The sequence below is a fragment of the Mastigoproctus giganteus genome, chromosome 12 (genome assembly GCF_048544385.1).
Source record: "Mastigoproctus giganteus isolate SK-2022 chromosome 12, ASM4854438v1, whole genome shotgun sequence".
Lineage (NCBI taxonomy): Eukaryota > Metazoa > Arthropoda > Arachnida > Uropygi > Thelyphonidae > Mastigoproctus > Mastigoproctus giganteus.
Window position 1 is genome coordinate 81,265,125 of NC_143586.1, and position 25,153 is coordinate 81,290,277.

At 36.0% G+C, this 25,153-nt stretch overlaps 1 protein-coding gene across 2 annotated transcripts in view; it reads left to right on the forward strand.

The window, feature by feature from the left end:
* Vps13B (vacuolar protein sorting 13B) overlaps positions 1-25,153 on the forward strand; it is a 965,007-nt gene that overhangs the window by 849,614 nt on the left and 90,240 nt on the right. For both annotated transcript variants that reach the window (XM_090386413.1, XM_090386414.1), the window contains exon 44: positions 3-1,331. In XM_090386413.1, coding sequence (XP_090242539.1) covers positions 3-1,331 — 1,329 coding nt within the window. The remainder of the gene's footprint in view (positions 1-2; positions 1,332-25,153) is intronic.

A 25,153-nucleotide genomic window follows, 5' to 3' on the forward strand; every position in this document is an offset into this window, starting at 1 on the left:
AGGATGTGTTGTACAAGAAGAAACAGAACTCCATGGCCAACTTCCTTTTCTTTCTCCAGGTTGTGCTTCTTACTATACTTTTCCTTCCCTTGCTTCCAAATTTCCACTTCATTCAGATCAGACTACTACCATTCACCTAGCCAGAAAACCTGATCAAAAAGATCCTGATTATGAGACATTAGAATTTTGGAGTTCTTCAATAGATACTGTTTCGGACACTGACCAGTTTGTTCATATTCCTGATGCTGGTGATATTCGAGTTTACAAAGAAAGAGTTGGACATACCATGCACTTGTTTATTGAGCCTGTGAACAGAGTTGAAATACTAGCAAAGGAAATAAGAAGTCGCATTGGTATTAGTATGAAAAGGAAAGTACACACCGACACCTTAGTTGAATGTCAACAGCAGTCTACAGAATCAGTGAGCAATCCTCTCGAAGATAAAAAGGAAAGGCAAATTACCACTGAAAAGGAAACTGTCTCATTAAAAAAAAACAAACGTCATTTTTTAAAAAATGAAAATAGTACATATCAACAGTCATATTATATTTCTCTCACATCATCATTTATTTGTATTATTCTTTGTGATGAATTAAAAGATGTGACACAAAGTACTGAGATTTTGCGCATAAATATAGATAATACATGTGTGATTTTAAGACCAAATCTTACTGTTAATAGCCATTCAAATTGCCAAATGGATGTACAAGAAATTAGCTTTTGCATTGGAAATTTTCAAATAGATAACCAAATGGACACTAAAGGAGCTATGGGTTTTGATTACTCTGTAATACTTTTACAAGAGAACCCCACTAGAAGTTCTGGAAAGAAAAATAAACTTCTAGGGAAGCATTCTTTGGCCTCTGTATTATTTGAAGCAAAAGAAGAATCATTTCTAGTAATTGATCTGGTTATGGAGAAACTTAAAGATGAATCTAATTCTTCATCAGCCATACAAAAACTGTATATATCTTTACAACCAGTGTCTGTTTATTTGGAAGACAATTTGTATTATAAATTAATTGATCTATACTCAACATTTATTCCTCCACCTTTTCATAAATTCGACAAAAAATCTGGAGAATTCTCAATACCTAGAAACGTGATTGTGGCAGCCTCATCCTTGTCGCATCCATTACATATTCGATATTTCTATATTTCTTCAGTTAATCTCCTCCTCAGCATCCGTGCATCTGCAAAACTATATTTGGCTGTTGATCATTCTCCATTAGCATTTAAAATTTTTGAGAAGCAAGAGCTATTCACTACCAGCTACAGGTTGGGACAGTTACTTACATATCACTACTTAACAGGTGCATTATTAAGAGCAGGTAAGACTTTTGAATTATTTTAAATTCAGGTTATGCAAATAAATATTTATTTTCATAAATTAAATAAGCATTAGCTTCTTATTATACATTCATTTGATATTTATGTTTTGTTACATTATACAGGGATATTGAAAAGTTCATACTTTAAACTTTTATTATCAGACAAAAAAAATGTTTTTGTAACAATGATAGAAATGATAACATTATCATTAGTAAACTTAACACATTTTAATTACGCAATTGCATATTGTGTTCATTGTTTGGCAACCAGATATGGCTCTTAGATTTTAAAGAAAACCATTTTAGTGACAAACAACAACATAGTTACCTGACATTATAACTGTAAAGCAATTGGAGAAACGTGCAAATTGAGCTTCAAACATTTAACATTTACATTTAATATTAACAAAGCAAACAAAATATCAAGGCCCAATTGTCAAGCAATTAAGGATGATTAAACAATTCCATGTTAATCAATCAAAATTTCTCACAGACATCTTTTTTTTTCCTTATTTGAGTTTTCTGATGTGATTATATTCTTTTTTTCTTTCTTTCTTTTTTTTATTTAAACATTTAGAGCTGAAAACCCCAAGTAGTATGCAGTTGTGAGAAAACAAGGTTTGCTACAATGCATAAATTTCATGTTGTGGAGGAACTTTCACCATGAGATACACTTAATGTTTGGACAGCAGGTGGGTTGTGAGTTAAGTCAGTCAGCAGTACTGTTCCTGTAAGAAACAATACTGTTGAATGGCCAAAGGAGAAAGAGCAATATTCTGGGACAAGAAAGGAGCAAAATGATTTCTCAGAACCTACTGGACCTAAAAACCCTACACTAACTGCACATTAAGTGACTCAACTTCATGTATCATCAAGCATTGAAAAACAGACTGATAACCATTGTAAAATTTTAATAGTTTATTTGTTTTAAATTAGATAATTTATTTAAAAGTTATGTTATTACGTCATTCATACAGCCACCAGAGGTGCCATAGTCTGTTTGAAATTGATAATTTACAATAACTTTAATTAGTGTGCAATTTTATATTAAAACTATAGTCTAGGATATATTTAAAAGTATGTCAATAATGGCTAATAATGGCTAATACAGTGATGAGTAAGAGTCTTTACAGGACTGACAGAAATGACTGCAGGCAATTTCCCATATGACTCATGGTTATTTCCAAGTGAGATTTTCTGCATGCATCAGAGGAAAAGAAGTAAAGAAATAAGTGAATAACTTAAAGATCAAGGAGTGACAAATGTGAAGAGAATTTCAGCAAACAAGCCCCCCAAAGATGGTGAAAACACCTTATTTTAATTGTCAAGTCAGAATATATATACCTAATCCACTCAGATGTTACAAATGCAAGAGATGCCTCTGTAGCCAGGTGGGCAGGAGCAGCAGTGCGTAGCACACGCTTCTTGATTAGACCGGGGTTCGAGCCTGTGACCACCAAATACGGAGGATGTAGAAAGGTCAGGGAATGACCACTACATATCCCCGGAGCAATATGGCCTTAGTTGCTAATGCTCCTAAAAACCAAATAACAAACAAACAAACAACAAATGCAAGAAAGATCACTCACAGGTAGCACAGGGAGCATTAAAAGTGCTGAGATGCTCCCATATGTGCAAAATATGTATCTAAAGAACAAGAATAGTGATTGTAATGCTGCCAAAACTTATTCAAATTGTAGGGAAACACAGCCTATGCAAGAATATGTGGTAAATGGCAACAAGGAAAAAAAAAAAAAAAACAACTCTAAAGTATGACAGAGTGTCTGGTATGCCATGTAACATAGCAGGAAACGGGGCAAATGAGCTAGGCTTGCCCATTAAACAAACTGCCCTATTCTCAAATAGTAATCAAGTATAACACATCATCATCATTATCAGCCATTTTCAGTCCACTGCAGAATGAAGGCCTCTCCAGCAACTTTCCAGTTCCTTCTGTTTTGAGCACTGGCCATCCTTTTACTACCCACAAACTCATGAATTTCATCTATCCATCTCCGCCTTTGTCTTCCAGGTTTTCTTCTAGCTCCTCTTGGGTACCATTCTTTTATTTTCTTAGTCCATCTGTCCATCTGTCGAGCTATGTGTCCTGCCCAAGACCATTTTAGTTCTTTAGTTTTGATAAGAATGTCCTTTACTTGAGTTTGCTGCCTAATCCATGTGATGGATTAGGGAGCAAATCCAATAGATGTGGGATAACAAGCTAATTGGTCTATAATTTCCAATTTCTGATTTATCTCCTTTCTTATGCAGCAAAACTATGATTGCATTATTCCACTCCTTAGGCGTCACACCTTTTCTAATGCACTTTGTGAAGAGCCTTGCCAGTTTTTGTGTTATGTCTCTTCCTCCTAATTTTAACAACTCTGCAGTAACTTCATCTTCCCCCGGGGCTTTCTGATTCTTCTTTTTCTTCAATGCATGTCTACCTCATCAGGGAGGATATCAGGTAAGTTGTATGTGTTACTACTAATTTGCGATCCATCTTCCCCACTGCTGGCATGATTTCCTCGCTCCTTGTATAACTCTTTATAGTAGTCTTCTGCTATTTGAATTATGCCTTCTCTGCTATTCATAAGTACACCATCGCTATTCTTCAGTTTCAGTATCATTTGTCTTTCTGAATTACTGCTCATGACTGCTGATTTAAATGCTTTGTTTTCCCTTAATGCTTGTTCTATTTTTCTTGTGTTAAATTTTCTTATGTCCTCTCTGAGTCTCTTTCTAGTGGCTTTGCATAACTCACTATACTCAATTTTCTCTCTGTCAGAGTTTTTCTTGCTCTTCCTTTGTCGTTTTCGGTTCATCATGACAAGTGTTTCTTGATTGATTTTTTCTTCTTTAGATTTCTTTTTACCTATAGGTTTCTTGGGCTTTATCACTTTCAGAAAGTTGTAATATTCCTCGTCGATATCTTGGTCCTGAACAGTCTGCAGAAGCTCAAACTTGTTCTTAAGTTCCAGTACATACTGCTTTTTCTCCTCTTCTGTTATCTCAAAGACCTTTGTATTATTTACTCAAGTCAGTTTTTCCTTTCTTTTCTTACATCTATATCAAGTGTGCATCTTACCATTCTGTGATCACTTCCAACATTTACCTTGTTCAGGACAGTAACATCATTCACGATATATCTTCTGTTAGTGAGGATGAAGTCGATTTCATTAGTTATTAATCCATTTGGGCTCTTCCATGCCCACTTTCTGTTCACCCTTTTCTTGAAAAAAGTGTTCATTACTGACAGTCCTTGAGATTCTGCAAATTCTACAAGTCTTTCACCTCTTTCATTTCTTTCACCAATTCCAAAATTTCCTATAGTTCCCCTTTCTGCGCTGTTTTGTCTCTTTCCATATAACACATAAGATATACAATTCCAGACAAATCCTTTTTGCCATAAGCCAAATGGCCACTTAGCATTTTGTAAACTAAAGAAGTAACTACCATCAGGGGTAAAGGGAAGGATTTTTGCTTTCGTAAAACTAACTATTGTGGTGTCAGACAGTTTTTAAAATCTATACAGTGGAACCAACTGATGATGTTACCAACAGCAAATTTTAAATGTTTCCCATTTAAAATTTGCTGTTGGTAACATCATCAGTTGGAACTACTAGAAATTTCTTACCAACTAAGAAATATTGTTCAATTTGTAGGCCTAAATGGATGGATTTCAGATGCACTAATGAGACATGTGGCAGAAAAGAAAAATGCATTGGATGCATATAAATTAACAGGTGACACAGAAACCTATGATAGATATAAGCTGGTCTGTAATCAATCACAAAGGAGGTTAGGCAAGCAAAGGCAGATTACAAGAAATCTTTGGAAAGGATGCAAAGAAAAACAGCAAAGACTTCATGTAAACTCTAGAAGAAAGGGGATGAATCAGGTTGGTACATTTGATATCGATGGTTTGACTGTTGATGATCCTGCTCAGGTAGCTAACAAATTGAATGAATATTTTGCATCTACATTCACACATGAGGAATTCTTTAGGGAAGTGGATGCCAGAAGTTTATCAAATTGTAATAGTGAAGCAGCAAAGGAAGTAAGCAAACCCTTAGCCATAATTATGAGAGCATCCTTGGCTTTAGAGGAGGTCCCCACAGACTGTAGATGTGGAAATGTGTCCCCAGTTTACAAAGGGAGTGACACAATTAATTACAGACCTGTTAGTTTAACTTCTGTTCTATGGAAAATAATGGAGTCACTGGGTAAAGAAGTAATGTAGGATCATCTAAACAAGACTACAATTATACTTCAAACACAGCATAGGTTTGTTAAGGGAAAATTTCTGATCACTTTAATTGGATATTACGATGCGATCACAAAGATCTAGATGCAAAAAATAATTTTGATATCATACACTTGGATTTCAGAAAAGCTTTTGATACTGTTGCAAACAAAAGACTGCTGTAGAAATTGGAGCAGTATGGCACTAAGGGCAAGTTGCTGCTATGGATAAAGGGATGGTGCAAGAAGACAGAGTGGTAATCAATGGTCACTGCTCTTCGTGGACTAATGTTATTAGTGAAGTTCCCCAGGGTTCGCTGGTAGGCCCATTGTTTTCTATATTTATTAATGATATTGATGGTGAGAATGCAATAGAATCAGGTTGTAACAGCAGTGAAAGTATGGATGGACAGAAGTTACAGTCAATAACTTTGGCTAATTGGAAGGCTCAATCACCTTTGGAAAAGAAGCAAGTTATTTGTCTTAACTTCTTAAAAGTTATGGTTGGATTTATTATAGCTAATTTACAGCTGGTGAGAGTTTTAGTTAGAAAATGAAACTAAAGACATGAATGAAAGTAATTGTGGTATGCTAATTTCTCATCTTAAACAGCCTTAGAATATTTATTGAAAACCAAGATTTAGATAAAGGAAAGATTTCAAAGTGGAATTAAGGATTTCATCCCTACAAGAATAATATCACTGACATGATTGGACATATATTAGGAACAGGAGAGTTAAAACAGTAATCCAAGCAAGGAAAGGAGGAATAGAAATCATGCAGATTATCCCTTTTCATATTGTTGTAATGTGAAATGTCATGAGGCTGAGAAAACCATGAGAGAGAGGCTTCATTATATGATACCAAGTTTCAATCTGAAGAACTAGAGGACCACTAACATTAACTGTGTATGTCGAGAGGTTGTTGGACAGTAGAGCATTGAATGTGTGGTTAAGATTGTCTAGTATTCTAGTAGGTAAACATGTTGTATAAGGTCTTTAGTAATTGCAAAAGTTTCAGTATCCTGACCAGCCTGGGTCCATCTAACTATAAAATTGAAAACAGCTAGTGTTGTGAACGTTAAAGAAACCGTGGAAAATTACCTCAATGTTAAGACAGTTAGATTGGAGAAAGCTATTTCAAAGAAAGGAAATCAAAAAGATTCAATTGATTTGTATAGTTGCAGGAAACTGACAGAGGCAACACAGCACAGAGTAAAAAGAATTTAAATAAATTAATCTTTACTGTGATGCAGTTAAATTCATAGAGCACAATGATGGGAGCACAATTTCCCATCATTGTGATGAGTGTAGTGGGTTTGAACCCCATTGAAGACTGGAGAAATTCTTAATGAGTCCCTTTAATATAGGGACTGTAGTTATCCATTTTCAGGCAGGGGAATAAGGCTCATTCCCGTGACTTATTCTTTGTTTTTCAGTCTTCACATGAAAATCAGCCTGTGAGAAGACATTTGTACAAACATAATACACAGATTTAATATAACCTAAGATTCTGGTGTGCCATAAAACCTCACCACACAAGGACTCCTGTAAGTGTGTAGTCTTTTAATTTTTGTAAAGTATTTTGGATGGGTGGTTTTTTTTTTTTGAGTCACTGTTTATTTTCTTCTTGCTGACTTGCCCTTTTGTTCCATCTAACATTCCAAAAAAAAACTGGTTTCCACATATTTGCATTTAAATAGTTGGTTGGTTGATTTGGGATTTATTTGGCACATCAGCCACTATGGCCATAGCGCACCACATTTAAATAGTAATGTCAATTTTCATTTGAGAAGAGAAATCAATCATTTACAGGGAGAATAGATATCAAGTTAATGAAAAGGTTAATTAAATGTTCTGTATAGAGCATCATAATTCTTTATGGATCTGAGACTAAAGGAGCATATTAGAAGAATTGAAGCTTTTCAGATTTGGATGTGGAGGAAAACTGAAAGTTCGAAATGGAATATTGAGGATGGCAGGAGAAAATAGAAATATGATAAATGCTGTAAGGAAAAAAAAGCAAACTGGATCGGATATGTATTACTGAGAGGAGATGGCACTTGTGTAGGAGATATAACTGAAGGGAAAATGATGGGCAAAGAGTCTCTGTATCATTTGTGTAAGACAAAGAAAAATAAGAAAGAGAATTAGAATGTTGGATGATTTGATAGAGGCTGACAGGTATCATGGGCTAAAGGAGAAGGCTAAAGAGAGAGAGAGAGAGAGAGAGAGAGAGAGAGAAAGCTATGCAGTTGAGTTCTGGCTTTCATGGATCTGCCATATGACAAAATATATGATGCTGCAAAGTTATTCATTTTATGAATAACATCAGGTGTTTCCACTAGAATTGAAGATTGCAGTTACTGATTTCATTTCTGTAGTGTGCATTTGTTACTCATATAAAGAAACAAAAGTTTGTGGAATTTTTTTCAGTAATATAATTGTCAAAATTTCAGTTATCATCAGCTTCAACTTCCCTTGAATTTTTATCTTTGTAAGTAAAGAAGAATATGTTTTGATAAGTCCGAAAACTGCTACTTTCCATGTTTTATGTTATCATGTCTTAAGCTATACCATGTTAATTCATATTCACAAATTATGCATGCTAGTATCGAATCTCACTAAGCTGGTGTGAGATGATGTAAAATAGTTGGAAGCAAAGGTATAATGGGAGTGGGAGTAATCTACAGGCTTGGATTGTGATCCTGTTTGAGAGCCTGTACAGGCAAATGGAATGGGCAAGCAAGTGTGAATGCCTTACATGATTTCAATTTGCCCTTAATTGAATGGCACAATTGGGAGTGAAATTCACCATGGGGGAAAAATTTTTTTAATTAATTAGATGACTGTCAGGTAACAGTTGTTAAAGGCAAAGGAATTGGTTTTAATTTCAGGAAAGAGTTTGAGATCTGCTTAAGGTACCTGTCAACTGGGAAGATAACTCACAGATTGCAAATATATTAGAAGTATGGTATACCTTTAAGATGTTGTCACAAAAGCCTTGAATTGTATGCACTGTTAAGAAAGTACAGCACAAGAAGGATTCCAAGATGGCATGGAAAAGTTACAGTGATAAAAAGTACTGAAGCTTATAACAGCTACAAACTGATCTGTAATAGTTCTACAGAAATGGTTAGGCTGGCCAAGGCAGATTATGAGAAATCACTGGCTAAGAGAACAAAGAGCAGTGAAAGGAGTTTTTCACATATATGAATGCAAAATAGAGAAACACAAACCAGTTTGGATCCTTGCATAAAGGATGTTTGAAAGTCTTAGATAACTCAGCTGATATTGCAGATAAACTGAACAGGTACTTTGCATCCATTTACATAAGGAATCCCCCTTCATGGCCGGTAGGAACTGGTGAGTGAAGCTGGAAACCATAAAATTAGTGGTATTGAAATTTCAGAAGCTTAATTATTAGAAAAATATTCAAGCCTAGAAGTGATTAAGGCTCCTGGAATTGATGGCATATATCCTGTAATTTTGAGGGAGGTGGCAAGCGAGTGCATTGAACCATTAAAGTAATGAGGGTGTCCAATCCAAGGAAATCTCTCCCTTGGATTGGAGAAGTACCAATATATTGACAAAACATAAAAGCAGTTCTAAGAGTGAAGTAGGTAACTACTGATCAGTCATCCTAAATGAAAACAGCATGATTTTGTAAAGTGACAAAATATCGCAACAACTGTTACCTGACATCATGTTTAATTAATTTGCTTAGCTATTTTGAGAATCATTTATGAGCTGAATGCAAGAAATAATTTCAACACTTTACTTGGATTTCAGCAAAGCATTTGACTTAGACCCACATGAGAGATTATTATATAAGCTGGAACATGTCAGAATCAGGGGGAAAATCCTTACATGGATTAGAGGATGGCAGGAGGCAGAAGGTTGTGATTAATGATTATCCTTCAAATTGGGCTAATGTAAGAAGTGGAGTTTCCCAAGGATCTGTACTAGAACCACTGTTGTTTTTTATTTTTCTAAATGACATCAACAAAGGGATATTACAGGGCTTGATTTCAAAATTTGCAGATTATTTCAAGATTGGTAGAGTAGATAATTTTAAGAAAAGTGACGCTATGTTTTAATGCAGCAAAATGCACTTATGGAAGAGATTATTTTGAGATGGCAAAAAAGTTGCCACCTCTTCAAATCAATATGGAACATCAGGCAAATAATAATTATTCTTAAAATAAGTACCAACTGTGTGATACCACACTGAACATAGTGGAAAACAAAAAAAAAAAGTGCTGGGAATAATTGTGCAAACAGACTCAAATTCTCGGAACACTGTAGACAGTCTGCTAGAACATTTTATATGGTTTTGCCTGTGATATATAGAATTTTGCCAGCAGGGATAAGGAAGTGATTATCCCATTGGCAATAAGGCAATCATTAGGCCACATTTTGAGTACTGCATACAGGTCCAAAAGCCACATTTTATGAAGGATGTCGATCTGTAGGAATTTTTTTTTTTTTTTTTTTTTTTATGAAACCTCCAAAAACGAGAGGTATTAAAACCTATAGTACATCTTGCATATGCCACATCTCCTTGACCTCATGTCCTTGTACTTCATAATTTTTTCCTCATGGGTTTTCTGGACATTGCTAGTGTTGGGCACTGCTATGTCAATCAGGTAGGTAGCCTTTTCCATCTTGTCCACAAGGATTATATCTGGTCTGTTGTGTGGGATGGTCTTATACGTTATTATGGCGTGGTCCCAGTACAGCTTGTGGGTTGGGTCTCTAGTACTGCCTGGAGTTCCTACTTGTAGTATGGTACACTTTCTTTGGTCAACTGGTATTATTATTATTAGCCATATGGTGCAAGGAAGCCTGAGGCTTATGCTGCACCAGCCAAAAAAAAAAAAAAATCCCCTCATTACCATGAGACAGAGAAGTAGAAGGGAATTACCAAGAAAGCAAGAAAGAGAAGAATGATGACTGGGTTTGCCAAATCCATACTCACCAGATGTGAAACCCTGGAGTATTTTGTTGCGATATCAGAGAGGTGGTGTCACTCAGATATAAGGGATTCAGGATTGGAATTTGGGGAGTACAATGTGTACAGAAAGGATAGGAAGGGAGGAGGAGTTATGCTGTTAGTTAAGAAACACATAAAAAATCTAAGGAAGTGCATCCAGTTGACATAGATGGACAGTGCAATGTTGAATAAGTTTGGTGTGACATAAGCACTGGGAAAGCAAAAATAAGGGTAGAAGTTTGTTATAGGCCTGACTCTGATGAATACAATGAACAATTATACAGAGAAATAGAGCGGGCCAGTAAATCAGTGTCTTATAATGAGGGATTTTAACTTCCCGGATATAGACTGGAACTTGTGGGTTGGTCACTCACACACTAGTAAGGCTTTTGTAGATTTATTGGATGACTGTTTTCTACAGCAGCATGTTAGAGAGGCAACAAGAGGGAGTAAAACTCTTGATCTGATTACCAGCATTGATTATTCATGCATTAAGAATTTACAGATAAAGGAACCGCTAGGAGACAGTGATCACAGTGTACTGATGCGGGATTTACTTAAAGATGTAACTGCCATTAGGGGTAAAGGGAAGAGTTTTTGCTTTCGTAAAGGCGACTACAGTGGTCTCAGAGAGATGTTTTAGGTTCTATACAGTGGGACCAACTGATGATGTTACCAACAGCAAATTCTAAATGAAAAGCATTCAAGGAATTAATTTTGGAAGCTACTAGGCTTTTTATTCCAAATAAGAAATACTGCTCTAGGTTTAAGCCCAAATGGATGTCAGATGAACTAATGAGACTTGTGGCAGAGAAGAAAAATGCATGGGTTAACATAAATTGTAAGGTGACACAGAAGCCTAAGCCTATGGTAGATACAAGCTAGTCTGTAATCAAGTCACGAAGGAGGTTAGGCAAGCGAAGGCAGATTATGAAAAGTCTTTGGTAAAGGATGCAAAGAAAAACAGCAAAGACTTTTTTACTTATATAAACTCTAAAAGGAAGGGGATGAATCAGATTGGTCCACTTGATATCAATGGTTTGACTGTAGATGATCAGTCTCAGATAGCTGCTGAACTAAATGAGTATTTTGCATCTACATTCACACATGAGAAGTTATTCAAGAAGGAGAAGGCAAATACAGTTATTATAACACCAACTCCCTATGATGGCCACATTTCACTTGGTACGCCGGAGTATATCATTATGAAGTTACCTATTTCTTTGGATCCTTTGTTCTTCTTTTTTGTTTCGGTAATGACTGCTATGTCAATATTTCTATTTTCTAGTTCCATGGCCAATTCATCTAATTTGTAATTTATTCCCCTAACGTTCCAAGTTGCTACTTTAAGTTCCTTAATCGTAGTCCTATATCCACTGCCTAGGTCGTTACCCTTGAGATCTGTCCAGTTTTTTCCCTTGAGCTTATTTCGAGTATTTAGAATGTCCCCCGGATAGGTTATCAGCCTTTCGCGGGGTAAGTCTAGTGGAGGGGCTGCCACCTTATAGCCTCTAGACAGGCTTCAGGTACAGCATTTCCTCTGTATGTGATGGGACAGTTATACCGCTGTGACTCGTAGTGAATAACTATCATATAACATTATTTTTTTAATATTACACACACGCACAGAATTGGATTATTAAAGGATCAAAAACCACTGTATTAGGTATTTCTTTTGACTTAGGGGTGCAATGAAAATATTACTGGGACACTAAGGGTGCCGTGAACCAAGAAAGTTTGGGAACCTCTGATCTAGAGTATTGTATACTGGTCTGGAGGCCTCACTTTAGGAAAGATGTTGATCTGCTGGAATGGGTGCAGAGGACAACAACCAGTTTGGTGAAGAGAACAAAAGGGTGCTCTTACCTAGAAAGGCTTCAGTTCTACAAATTGCAACATCTGGAGACTAGGCGCCTGAAGATGATCAGATTGAGGTGTTTAAGGCCTTGAATGGATCAAGTAAGCTGAATGTGAATGACATTCTTCCTCTTGCTGAGACTACACATGAGGGGACAGAAATTTAAGGTAAGGAAAAATGGTTGCAGGATAGATATGTATAAGTTTTCCTTCAGTCAGCGAGAGGTCGATTGTTGTGGAAGTGGATATTTTGAATAAATTCAAGGAGAACTGCACATATTCTTGGAGGGTAAGAATGGGTGAAGTGTGTGTGTGTGTATGTGTTTTTTTTTTTTTTTTTTTTGCTGATGCTATGTATGCTTGCTTTCTTGAATCATTTGCCATTACTACTACTAGTACAAACATCACAGCACATGATGTACCATGTTGACTTACCTGGTGTATGATCCATCACTGATTTCTGATTTTTCCTAGTCATACCATAAAAACTAAGTATTGCATTCATGGTGTTAGTGATTATTCAAATAATAATAATAATTTGCAGAGCTGAGCTCAATTTAAATGATGCAGAATTGTGGGTTTTTTTTTTTTTTTTTGTTTTTTTTGTTAATTAGTAATATCATAGGGTTAATGATATAACTCTTCAAAAGCTTATAATGTAACTGCAGTTTAAAATTTTGAATTAATATTTTCTGAAAAAACCTTCAGTACTACTAGCATTCAAATAAAAAATTTCAGATTTTTACATTTAGCTATTTTTTAAAAAGTTTATATTGTAGTTGGTTCCTGGAGTTCCTAGTTATGGAATGATGAAATCACAGTATGTGGTTTTCAAATTTGATGACAGTGTTTGGGTCTGCTGGATGCCCAGAGAATGTTATTTACCAGACCAGGGTACTTTTTTTTTTTCCAATTGGGAAGTTGGTTGAAGGCATTGTTGACTTCTGGATTTATTTCTTATGGTTTGGTCTTGAATAATTGTCAGTAATAATTAACAGTAATTCTTGGAACAATGAATTCCATGTAGAACTGTCATTCTAGACCAGCCTTTCTCAACCTTTTTACCCTGGAGTAACCCTTGAAATAATTTTAGTCTCAGGGAACCCCTGCATAAAAATTATTATATCTACTACAACTCACAGTATGTTAATGTGATCAGTAAGTGGTAGATATATTAGAAGATGAAATGCACAAGGCATAATTTCTTATGGGTTTTGGTGTAGATACACTATATAATTGGTGTAGATACACTATAGTTTACCCATAAATTTGAACTACTTATGTAGTGTGAAGGCATTGTTTTAATTGTATCTCATATTGTGGGTGCCTTCACAATGAGATAGCTGGTATTGAATACTTCAAATAAATAATGCTTCTCTAGTAGAGAAGACTGCTGTTATTTATTTTCAATGGATACCACTACCCAGACGATCGTTTCAAAGCTAGTTTGAATTTAATGTGAAAAAAATAAAACCCATTGGACCAGATCTATTAAACCAAACAAATGACTAATAAAATCCAAACCTAAATCATGAAAAATCTTAATTAAGACGATCGTTTCAAAGCTATTTGTGAATTTAATGTGAAAAATAACCCATTGGACCAAATCTATTAAACCAAACAAATGAGTTATAAAATTCAAACCTGTATCATGGAACTGTTTTGATGAGAGCCTAAGAGATCTAGATTTTTATCAAGAAAACTGAATTTTGTAATAAAAGAAAAAAAACCCAGGTGCTTTTTTTTTTTTTTTTTTTCTAAATAACTAAAACCAGTACTTTAGATGAACCTCATCTACAACCAAACTGCACAGAAGAGGTGGCTCTCCCTACCTTTTCAGAAACTTATCAGACCCTAAACTCCATTTTTCCAACTGTAAAAACCTTTGCATGGAAGCAGACATAGTTTGTTTCAAGTCCCAAAAGGATCCCCTAAAGGTCCCAAACCTTTTCCGTTTTCGAAGCTTCCACACATGATATTTTGCCTCTGTAATTAAAAATATCATGAACATTTTTTTTTTCTTGCTCAAGGGATGATCGAATTGCAAGTAAATTACCTCCCCCAGCATGAAGTATCTTATCCTCAAAAATCTACAAATTCTCTTCCAAACTTTCTGCACGAATCAACTGTAATAAAATAAATGGTGCACTGTTTCAATTTCGGTACAAAATTGGCATAATCTGTTGCCTGTCTGACTAAATCTATATGTGATATCATTCACTGGTATATTTCCGTAACCAACCCTCCATGAAAAGTCAATAGACGATGGGTAGTTTCCACCAATTTTTAGATTTTTTAAAAACAAACTGCACATTATGGTTTCCTAAATTTGGATTTTCTGAGTTAAACAGTCATTTTTAACCACCCTTAAAGGGATCCATATCTTTCTCCTTTAACTGCATGCACATATCCCGAATTTTTTGTAATATATAGAATTGTCTCTGCTTTTGGTCCTAATTGCCGCCTTTAATTATTAAATCCCATAAAATATTTTATCAGTATCGCTACTAAATGGTTAGATTGCACCATATTAGCCACTTCCAGCAGTCTCTTACAGCTACACCTCAAATTAATTTTTGGAATACTTATTGCCCCATCTTCCCATGGTAAAAATAAAAATTTCTGCGCTAACTATTGCTGTTTTCCTCCCCATAGAAACTGAAATGTTGGAATGTAAAATCGTCTCATTGTCCTAGCTGTGATTCCCATTATAAACACCATGTATAAGATTATAGGAAGAATTACGGTTCTAACAATGATGGATTTGTTCTCAAAAGAAAATTGTCCCACTTCCCACTCTTTTAAACTTTCCCATATTTTAGTGGTGAGCCCTCCTACAGGTAGCATGGGACTCTCTCTAAACGGAACTCCCAATATTTGAATCTATTTATCTGACTCCACTTCTTGTTGTGCTAAAGGCCGATGTACCCAGTCCCCTAACAATTTGATCCCAGTTTTATCTTCGTTTATGTTTAACCCCGACTTCTTACCAAAAGATCTCTATTTTCTTCCACCGCATAACTCGTACTGAGAGTGGCAGTAACATCATCCGCATACACTATGCATTTACACTGCTCTGCCGGCTTTGGCAACGGTATCCCCTGAATGGCCTCAGTTCTGTCTATTCTTCCCAGTAGTGGTTCCAGTGCTAACATAAATAACAAAGGACTAAGCGGACATCCTTGTTTTACTCCCCTATCAATTTTCATGTTTTTTGAAATTTCTCCATTTATGAAAAGTCTTCTGCTACTACGTGTATATAGATTTCTCAGGACTGTAAACAACTGAGATCCTATGTTTGTATCTTTAATTATAGAGAAAAGGTAGTCTCGGTCGATTCTATCAGAAGCCTTTTCTAGGTCGATTGCTACTAACGCTAAATTGTAACTCTTTCGTTTCCGATATTCTAATATATCTTTTAATAGCCAAAGGTTATATTCTATCTGCCTCCCTGGTATACAGTAGCACTGTGTGCTTCTAATTACCTGGGTTACCTCGTGTTTTAACTTAGCTATCAAAATCTTTGCAAATATTTTGTAGTCACAATTAGCCAACCTTATAGGTCTCCAGTTACCAATTTTCATTAAATCCCATCCATGCTTTGGAATGAAAGCAGTATAGATTTTTAAAAAAGAGGTGGCAAATGAAGTTTAACATTGACAAATGTAAAGTACTACATATGGGAAACAGCGACCCCAGAGCAATGTATCAACTCTGTGGTACTACACTGACAATGGTAGAGAATGAAAAGGATCTGGGGGTAATTGTGCAGGCAGATATGAAGTTCTCTGAGCAGTGCAGATGGGCTGCAAGAGTAGCTCATGGTGTTTTGTCAATGATATACAAGAATTTTTCTAGCAGGGATAAGGAGGTGATTATTCCCTTGTATAAGGCAATGGTCAGGCCACACCTTGAGTACTGTATACAGGTCTGGAGGCCTCATTTTAAGAAGGATGTAGAGCTGCTGGAACGAGTACAGAGAAGGGCAACCAGATTAGTGAATGGAACAAAGGGTTGCTCTTACGAAGAAAGGCTTAAATTTTGCAAATTACAGTGTCTGGAGACTAGGCACCAGCGAGGTGATCTGATAGAGGTGTATAAAGCCTTGAATGGTTTGAGCATGCTCGATGCTGATGGGATTCTTCCTCTTGCTCAGAATAATCACCTGAGAGGGCATAAATTTAAATTGAGGAAAGACAGACGTAGGATAGATGTGCGGAAATTTGCCTTTAGTCAGCGGGTAGTTGGTTGGTGGAACAGACTTCCATCCCTTGTTGTGGAAGTTGATAGCCTAAATAAATGTAAGGCTCAGCTGGACAGGTATTTCGAACGAACGGAGGGGTGAAGTGGAAGTTTTTTTTTTTTTTTGCTGATGCTGCATAAGCTTGCTTTCTTGCATCATATGCCTCTACTAATGCTAACGCTATTCCCTTGTTTGTATACCATCTGAATTCGAATCTGGCACCGAAAGTGTTTTGCACTTTCTTACCGTCTGACAAAATTGATTCCTCTTTCCCCTCTATTTGTTTTGTTTCGGTCTCTTCTTGAATTTCCTCTATTCCCCCTTTTGCTCTTTTAGTTTTACAACTTATTTCTTCCTTCTCACTCCCGCTTATGTACATTTCGTACTGTATTTTCCGCTTCCATGTCCTCAGTCAGTTCTGCATGTTCCGGTTGTGTTGCCGCCATATCGTACGCTATTGTAAATTTTGGTGTGATTTCTTTAATCTGCGTCTCACCCCTCTGCGCTACTATAGTTTCCGCGCTCTCAGCATTAGGCATATCTTTTGGTGGCGCCTCCGTAGCCAGGTGGGCAGGAGCAGCAGTGCATAACACATGCTTCTTGATTAGACTGGGGTTCGAGCCTCATCATCATCATCATCATCAGCCATTTTCAATCCACTGCAGGATGAAGGCCCCTCTCCAGCAACTTTCCAGTTCCTTCTGTTTTGAGCACTGGCCATCCATTTACTACCCAAAAACTCATGAATTTCATCTATCCATCTCCACCTTTGTCTTCCAGGTTTTCTTCTAGCTCCTCTTGGGTACCATTCTGTTATTTTCTTAGTCCGTCTGTCATCATGTCTTCGAGCTATGTGTCCTGCCCAAGACCATTTTAGTTCTTTAGTTTTGATAAGAATGTCCTTTACTTGAGTTTGCTGCCTAATCCACGTGTTTCTCTTCTTATCTAACAGTCTGATTCCCAATATAATTCGTTCCATTCTTCGCTGTGTAGTTCTCAGCTTTCGAGTTCTCAGGTTCGAGCCTGTGAGCCACCAAATACGGAGGATGTGGAAAGGTCAGGGAATGACCACCGCATATCCCTGGAGCAGTATGGCCTTAGTTGCTAATGCTCCTAAAAACCAAATAACAACAACAACATATCTTTCTGCTGTCCCCCCCCCACCAGCAACTCTTTCGGCAAACGTGCGTTCTGGGCATTGAATGAATTTATGCATGGAAGCTCTGCATTTTTTACAATTATTGAGGCAGTTGGCCGTAATATGACCTGTGCTATTACAATTAAAATGTGATTTTTGGCATTCTGCTCCCAAATGGTCTTTACCTCCACACCTCAAACAAACTTTCTGAGCTCCTGGGTAATTTATTAATAACCTGTGATCCGTCAAATCGATAATGTCTGGCATGAGCGTTTTCATGTCAATGTGAATTTTCACCGTACGTGTTTCTACGCCTGGCCATTCCTCATATTCTTTCCTGTGAATCTTAACAACCTTACCAAACTTGTTAAAAAGCTCTCGACAGGACTATTAGACATTTCTACCAGAAACCTGTCAATAGTAATCACTTTGCATATGTTACCAATTTGCACAGGTTTGATCATGACATTTCTAATAGAAAACCCTTTCAAAACCTTTTCTCTTGCCTCTACTGTTTTCAAGACCAACTGATATTTCTGCCTCGGTAATGGAGTTAATCCTTTTATCTCGTGAACCAAAACAACCTGAGTCACTCCCTGCATTACCTCTCTAATTGGACAAACCTCTGTAGTCTGAAACTCCACTGCCCTTTCTCTAAAAAACTGTGCCATAATTAGTCTCCGTTCCTTAAGAAAAATGTATAAAAAAAATCCTGTGTCCTGCCTTGACACCAGCAAAACTAAAAAATAAAATACCTAATTTGGCAGAAATAAAGTTCAAATAAATGTAAAGCAAAAGAAAATCGATCACTTACTACCCTCCTAAAGGAGGTTCCCCACAAGGGGGTTCCCTCAGCTGGAAGGACCACCGCTAACCTTGGACACTTTCCTCAACCTTCAGAACGAGTAGAACACATCTGAATGAAACAAATCACAAACCGGCCTCAGACAATCATTTCGAAGCTATTTGGCTTCATCATCAGTGGGCGGGTAAGTACCCTGGTAATGCAACATGCCATCACAGTTGCAAAGTTATTTCCACAATATGAGAGATGCCAAATGGTGTATGAATAATAATGTATTAGAAGATGAAATGCACAAGGCATAATTTCTTATGGGTTTCGGTAATTAACTATATAATATTGGTGTAGATACACCATAGTTTACCCATAAATTTGAACTACATATGTAGTTTGAAAGGCATCGTTTTAATTATATCTCATATTATGGGTGCCTTTACCCACAATATGAGATACAATTAAACGATGGTATTGCACTACTTCAAATAAATAATGCTTCTCTAGTAGAGAAGACTGCTGTTATTTATTTTCAGTGGATACCACCACCCATATTGTGGAAATAACTTCATAACTGTGATGGCATGTTGCATTACCAGGGTACCTGCCCACTCACTGATGATGAAGCCAACTAGCTTCCTATCCACTGAAAATAAATAACAGTAGTCTTCCCTACTAGAGAAGTGTTATTTATTTGAAGTAGTGCAATACCAGCTATCTTGTTGTGAAGGCACCCACAATATAAGATACAATTATAATGATGCCTTTCACACTACATACGTAGTTCAAATTTATGGGTAAACTATGGTGTATCTACATCGATATTATATAGTGGTAGATATAATAATCCAATAATAATTGTCAATGCTTTTTTGAGTAGAGAATAATATTGTTCTGTGTATCTGTTTATTTTGGCAAACTTATTAGTCTACTCTTTTTGTGTGGTTTCCCCCTCCCCCACAAAGGACATTAACTCTAATGCAAGTCAATTCTATCTTCTATCAACACAATAGTGTTGATAGAAGAAACTTCAGTTTTCCTATTTTATAATTTCCTACTTGATTTTAGACCTATATATGCATAAAAATATAGGCCTAAAAATATAGTATTATAGGCAAAAATACAGTCATAAAAAAATGTTATTTTTGAAACTAAAAATAATGAATGAAATTTACCTCTTTAATGTGAAAGGCTTGTTTTCTGCTGTACAAATACTCAATTCTGGGTCGAACTTGAGATAAGCACACACACATTTCATCTTCAACTGAAATGAGACGATTTCTGTCCTTGCTCAAATGCTTGCTCACACATGTAGGTACTTGAAAACTGCAGCAAAATGTTGATTGCTTTCCTATGAATGGAAGGATACTCTTCTTTCAAAGAAATCCAGAACTTGTCTAGGCTCAGATCAATAAATCTCATCTTGAGTGTGCGATCAGACTGCAGCTCACAAAGTTCTTCCTCTTTTCTCAAAGTCAAGTTCTTTTTTCATTTCATCTCAGAGAATGGGTTCCTCTCCCAGTTATACACTTGTGTTGAAAGGGACAGAAAATACTGTTCAGTTTTGTTTTGTAGTTCTTCCATGTGGTTTTCAATAAGACTTGGGACTTTCTGATATCCTTCCCCACTCTCAAGCCCAAGCAGCAGTGGAAACATTTCAAGATTTCCTTTTGTAACATCATTTTCTCCAGGGCCTTGCAGAGACTTATTCAACTGGTTCATGTGATGAAAAATTTCTGCTAAGTAGGCTAGTTTCTGCAGCCATTCTTCATCTTCAAAGCACTCAGCAAATCTGGCCTATTATTTTCTTGAAAGTACTCCTGCAATTCACCTCTCAGCTCAAACACCCTGTTGAAAACTTCCTCTGCTAAGCCACTGGATTTCTGTATGTAGCAGGAGATTTTATATGCTCTTTATCCAGATTTTAACAGTTTTTTAAATGTTCTCAAGTGAACTGGTCTTTGTTTAATAAAGTTTACCATTTTTGTAGCATCCAGAACTTTTTTCATTTCATCTCCAAGGGATTTTGACACCAGCACCTCTCTGTGAAGAAAGCAGTGTGTTGTGACAACATCGGGATTGTATTTTTTTACACGAGAGTATGAAACCCCTCATTGAGCCAACCATTGATGAGTGCCTTCTTTAGAATGAAAATTCCCTCTGATTTTTTATTACATCGGTAGAGTTTTTCGCTAACTCGGGTGGGAAACTCTGACGTCATCAGCCTACCAGCCTCCCTTCCATGCAATACAGAGCTCACCAGTTATCAACGACCTTTCCTATCTCGTGTCAAAAAGTGAAAATAGACTAAACCAAATGAACACGGACATACAGCGCACTGCCATACGCAGTGCCAGCCTTCGCAAATGCGGGGCCTGATTGGAGCATGCTGGCAGGCCCCTTGAAAAATTCAATATTGGCCCCTCAATATTTTGAAATAATGAAAAACTAAAACTATTAATTCTTTATTATTTTTATATTATTATAATTTTTTAGCAATTGACCAGACATTTTGATAATATAAACAAAACTAATCAGAAGGATATTTTTCTTGCCTTTTAAAAAAAGAAGCTCAACATATTACTGGTTGTTTCAGAAAATTACCGATCATATTTTCATTTTTACTTTTTTGGAACAAAGAAATAAAATACTGGGTGGATGGCAATTTTGATGGGTATTAATGATGCAAGAATAAAATATTGAAATTGGTATGTATTGATAATAAGGTAATCCTGCAGTTTAGTGTCGGGAGTCACGGTCAGCTCGCAAGTCACTGCCAGCTCCAACCTGCTGTGAATCATATTCTGACAAAGCAGTTCCGACTTGACTGAGCATGTATAACACTCACTGTATCTGCTAATCTATATACCGGCAATGTACTACGTACATGCAGTTTTTTTGTTTGTTTTTTTTTTTTTTTCCTTCTTTCTCTCTTATCTGTATTCTGGGAAAATAGCTATTTCAATGCATATTCAGAAAGAATAAAAAACAATTTCCTGACTGTATAAAAATTTGATTATGAAAATAATAAAAGTAAGTAAACAATAACAGAAATAGGCAATTATTATTAATTTTTAATTAATTATAACACTGACTTTTGTATTACCTAAAAATAATAATAACACAACTATATTTTGTGATTATTTGTTCACATTTGTAATAATTTGTATACAGTGCACATTGCAGTGTTGCCAATTAATGTATAAGACACACTTACCTTTCTGTCATAAGGTCCTTCTGCAGAAAAAAACACTTATAATTGGAATAGGCCTGTATACCCATTAAATTTAAGTACAAAAGGACTTGCGTTAATGTCAATCAAATTCTTATATAGTCAGGAAATTTTCTCAGAATACAGATAAGAGAAAAAAAAAAAAATACTGATATCAGAGTAATAAAATTGCAAATAGTTCTGTCAAATTGTAAAAAATAATAAAAATGAAATAAAATAAATCTATAGCAATGAGTAACATATGGAGGGTTGAGATTCATAGTAGTGTAAGTCAGTCTATTCTGATTTTTGAGAACAAGGTGTTTTGTGTTTGCATTTGTAAAAAAACTCAAAAAAATTTTATTTAATGAATTGGGATACACCTGGGGGTTAAAAAAACTTTTAAATTTACATGAGCTTGACAATTTTTGTTAATATTCAATTTTTTGGTCAGCAGTGTAAGGTGATAACTGTGTTATCAAAACTATGATTGCATACAGAAAAGATTATATTTTTTCCCTATAATTACTCATGTCACTCTTAGATCCCTCTTTATCAATTGGGAATACATTTTGAGGCTTGACATTCATAGTGGTGTAAGTCAGTCTATTCTGATATTTGTTCAGTACTTTTCAAGCTCTTAGGTCGACGCTCCTTATTGGGTTTGACATTCAGTTCCCTGAAAACAATGCCTTCATCCAATGTACACTTGTAGAAAACCGTGAATGGGTTTTCCTTTTTCATAATGGAGCCACCGTATCTTCAACCAGTTTACATTTTTGCCTTCAACATTCTTCTTCCGTTTTGTTATGCCTTTTTCAAGAACTTCTGTTTCCATCATACAACTTTTGTTATAGTACACTATAACAAAATTTGTTTTGTTTTGTTTTGTCGTGCTGTCACAACAAAAGTTGCTGGAGAGGCCTTCATCCTGCGGTGGATTGAAAATGGCTGATGATGATGATGATGATGAACAAAATTTTAAAAAACTTGAGCAATAGGCACATTGGGAATTTTTTGTCAAAATAGTTAATATTGTCTTAGTTGTTGCAGAATGATCATAAAAAAGCTAAGATGAACATAATAAATTTAATTATAATGTAAAAGATGGTCACAAAATTAAAAAAAAATTATAGTTGACTTTAGAAAGTTGCTTTTTGTCGATCTCATTTTTTTAAAAAAAGCAATTAAAAAGTCATCATCACTAATTCGATAATCATCAAACGCTGTCACCACAAACAAACTACTGTTTAAGATCGTTAACTTTTTTTGAGCTTCTAATACCTTTAAATAATCATGGTGAACTGGAGGGATGTATTTGAGAAGGTATAACATGTCTCTTTTCTTTAGAAAGTTCAGCACTCTAGGACTATTATACAACTTTTCTTGTTCAATTTTTTTTTCAAGCTCTTGGGTTGACCCTCCTTATTGGGTTTGATATTCAGTTCCCTAAAAGGATGTCTTCATCCAATGTACACTTGTAGAAAATGGTGAACAGGTTTTCCTTTTTCATAATGGAGCCACTATCTTCAACCAGTTTACATTTTCACCTTCAACATTCTTCTTCTGTTTTGTTATGCCTTTTTCAAGAGCTTCTGTTTTCAAAAAGTCATCTTGTTGCATCTTTACAACCATAAACCTATTGTGTCTTCTGGCAGACTTCATAGTATCATACCATCCATTTGGAACATAGATAATCTTGTTTTTTCCAGCTTGCTCAATCAGCCCAAAGTCTGAGTCATTTGGAAGGTAAGAGTGGCTAGAAACCACGAATTTGCAGTCTATGACTTCAACTGAAGTTTCTTGAATCAGTTTCATTAATGATAAGGATACCTTGACATTCTGATTTTGGCCAGTGCACGTGTCACTGTTTATCATCACATGCTTTTTTTTTTGTTTAACTTAATATGCTCAGTCGGGCAAGAAGCAGTCTCTTGGGAACTTCTGGATACATTGGTCTTATCGCAAACATACATGTAACCAAGGTTATTTCTAACATCATGCAAATCTAAATTATAGCAGTACATACTGCACCTATAGTAGGCCTCAAAAACAGTTAATTTTGGGAATGGCAGGGCTTTTTGTAAATCTATCGTGATTGTATAGATGTCGTAATTTCCTCAGGCCTTTTTCCTGTTCAGCCCTTTAGTTGATTTCTTGCTTTCTCTGCTTTTGCCTAAAGCAAAAAATGTTGCTCCTCCAAATCACCTGTCCTTTCTTTGTCCCTTTCTACATCAACTGACTGTTTATACTTGCCCAGGCCTTGCAAGTGTCCTTTCAAGGAACATGAAAATGTAAATTAAATCCTAAGTTTAAGACATATCTATAGTAATACTCTTTAAGAGGTTCAGTCTCTATTTGCTCACACTATTCAAGTCAGGGCTAAGGAACTTCCTGTTCGGATTATCTTTTTGAGTGTAATGACTTCCAAATGCTGGGAAAATATTAATGTGATCCTTGGGTAACTGTTTTTGTTTGTCAGTTATCTTTTGTCCCGCTATATGTTTACCCCTTAAATCTTATGCAGACTTCCTTCCTTACTTTTTCTAAAGCTATTGTCACCTTTCCATCAGGTACAACAAAATTATCGAGAAGAAATTTTTTACAAACACATACTGTGGTATTTTCTTTTTGAATGTAAGACAGATTTGTACATTGCTTTCCTCCCTAACCAGGTGCCTCCGTAGCCAAGTGGGAAGGAGCAGCAGTGCGTAGCACATGCTTCTTGATCAGACCGGGGTTCAAGCCTGTCACCACCAAATACGGAGGATGCAGAAAGGTCAGGGAATGACCACCGCATATCCCAGAGCAATATGGCCCTAGTTGCTAATGCTCCTAAAAAAAAAAAAACCTCCCTAACTGCCATTCCAAGGCAGCCTTTGCTTTACAGGTTCATGATATATAAAACTGCATAAATATGCATTCTGTCGAGAAATGGATATAAAATTAATATTCGGCCATGGATATAAAATTATCAAATTTCTTTCTCCTTTCCTCTTCTGTTAAGGACTCTTTGCATCTTTTTTTACAACCACAATCTAAGTTTTCAAACTGCTTACACTCAACTTGTGTTCCTTTTGAATTCACATACACCTGACCTGAATTGCGAAGTCTTCTGGCTACAGCACTTTTTAACTCTTTCCTTTTACGTTTTCTATGTCTGAAGACAGTTTCTTGGCATGCTTCTTCTACTTGGTTGGCCTCTTGATGTGCTCCATTTCTCAAGATTCCAAGTTAAAATCCTCCATTTATTGAAATTTCAACTTAAAAGACATCTTGCTACATGAAAACGTGAAATACGAAATATGAAAAGACATCTTGCTACAATAATTCAAAC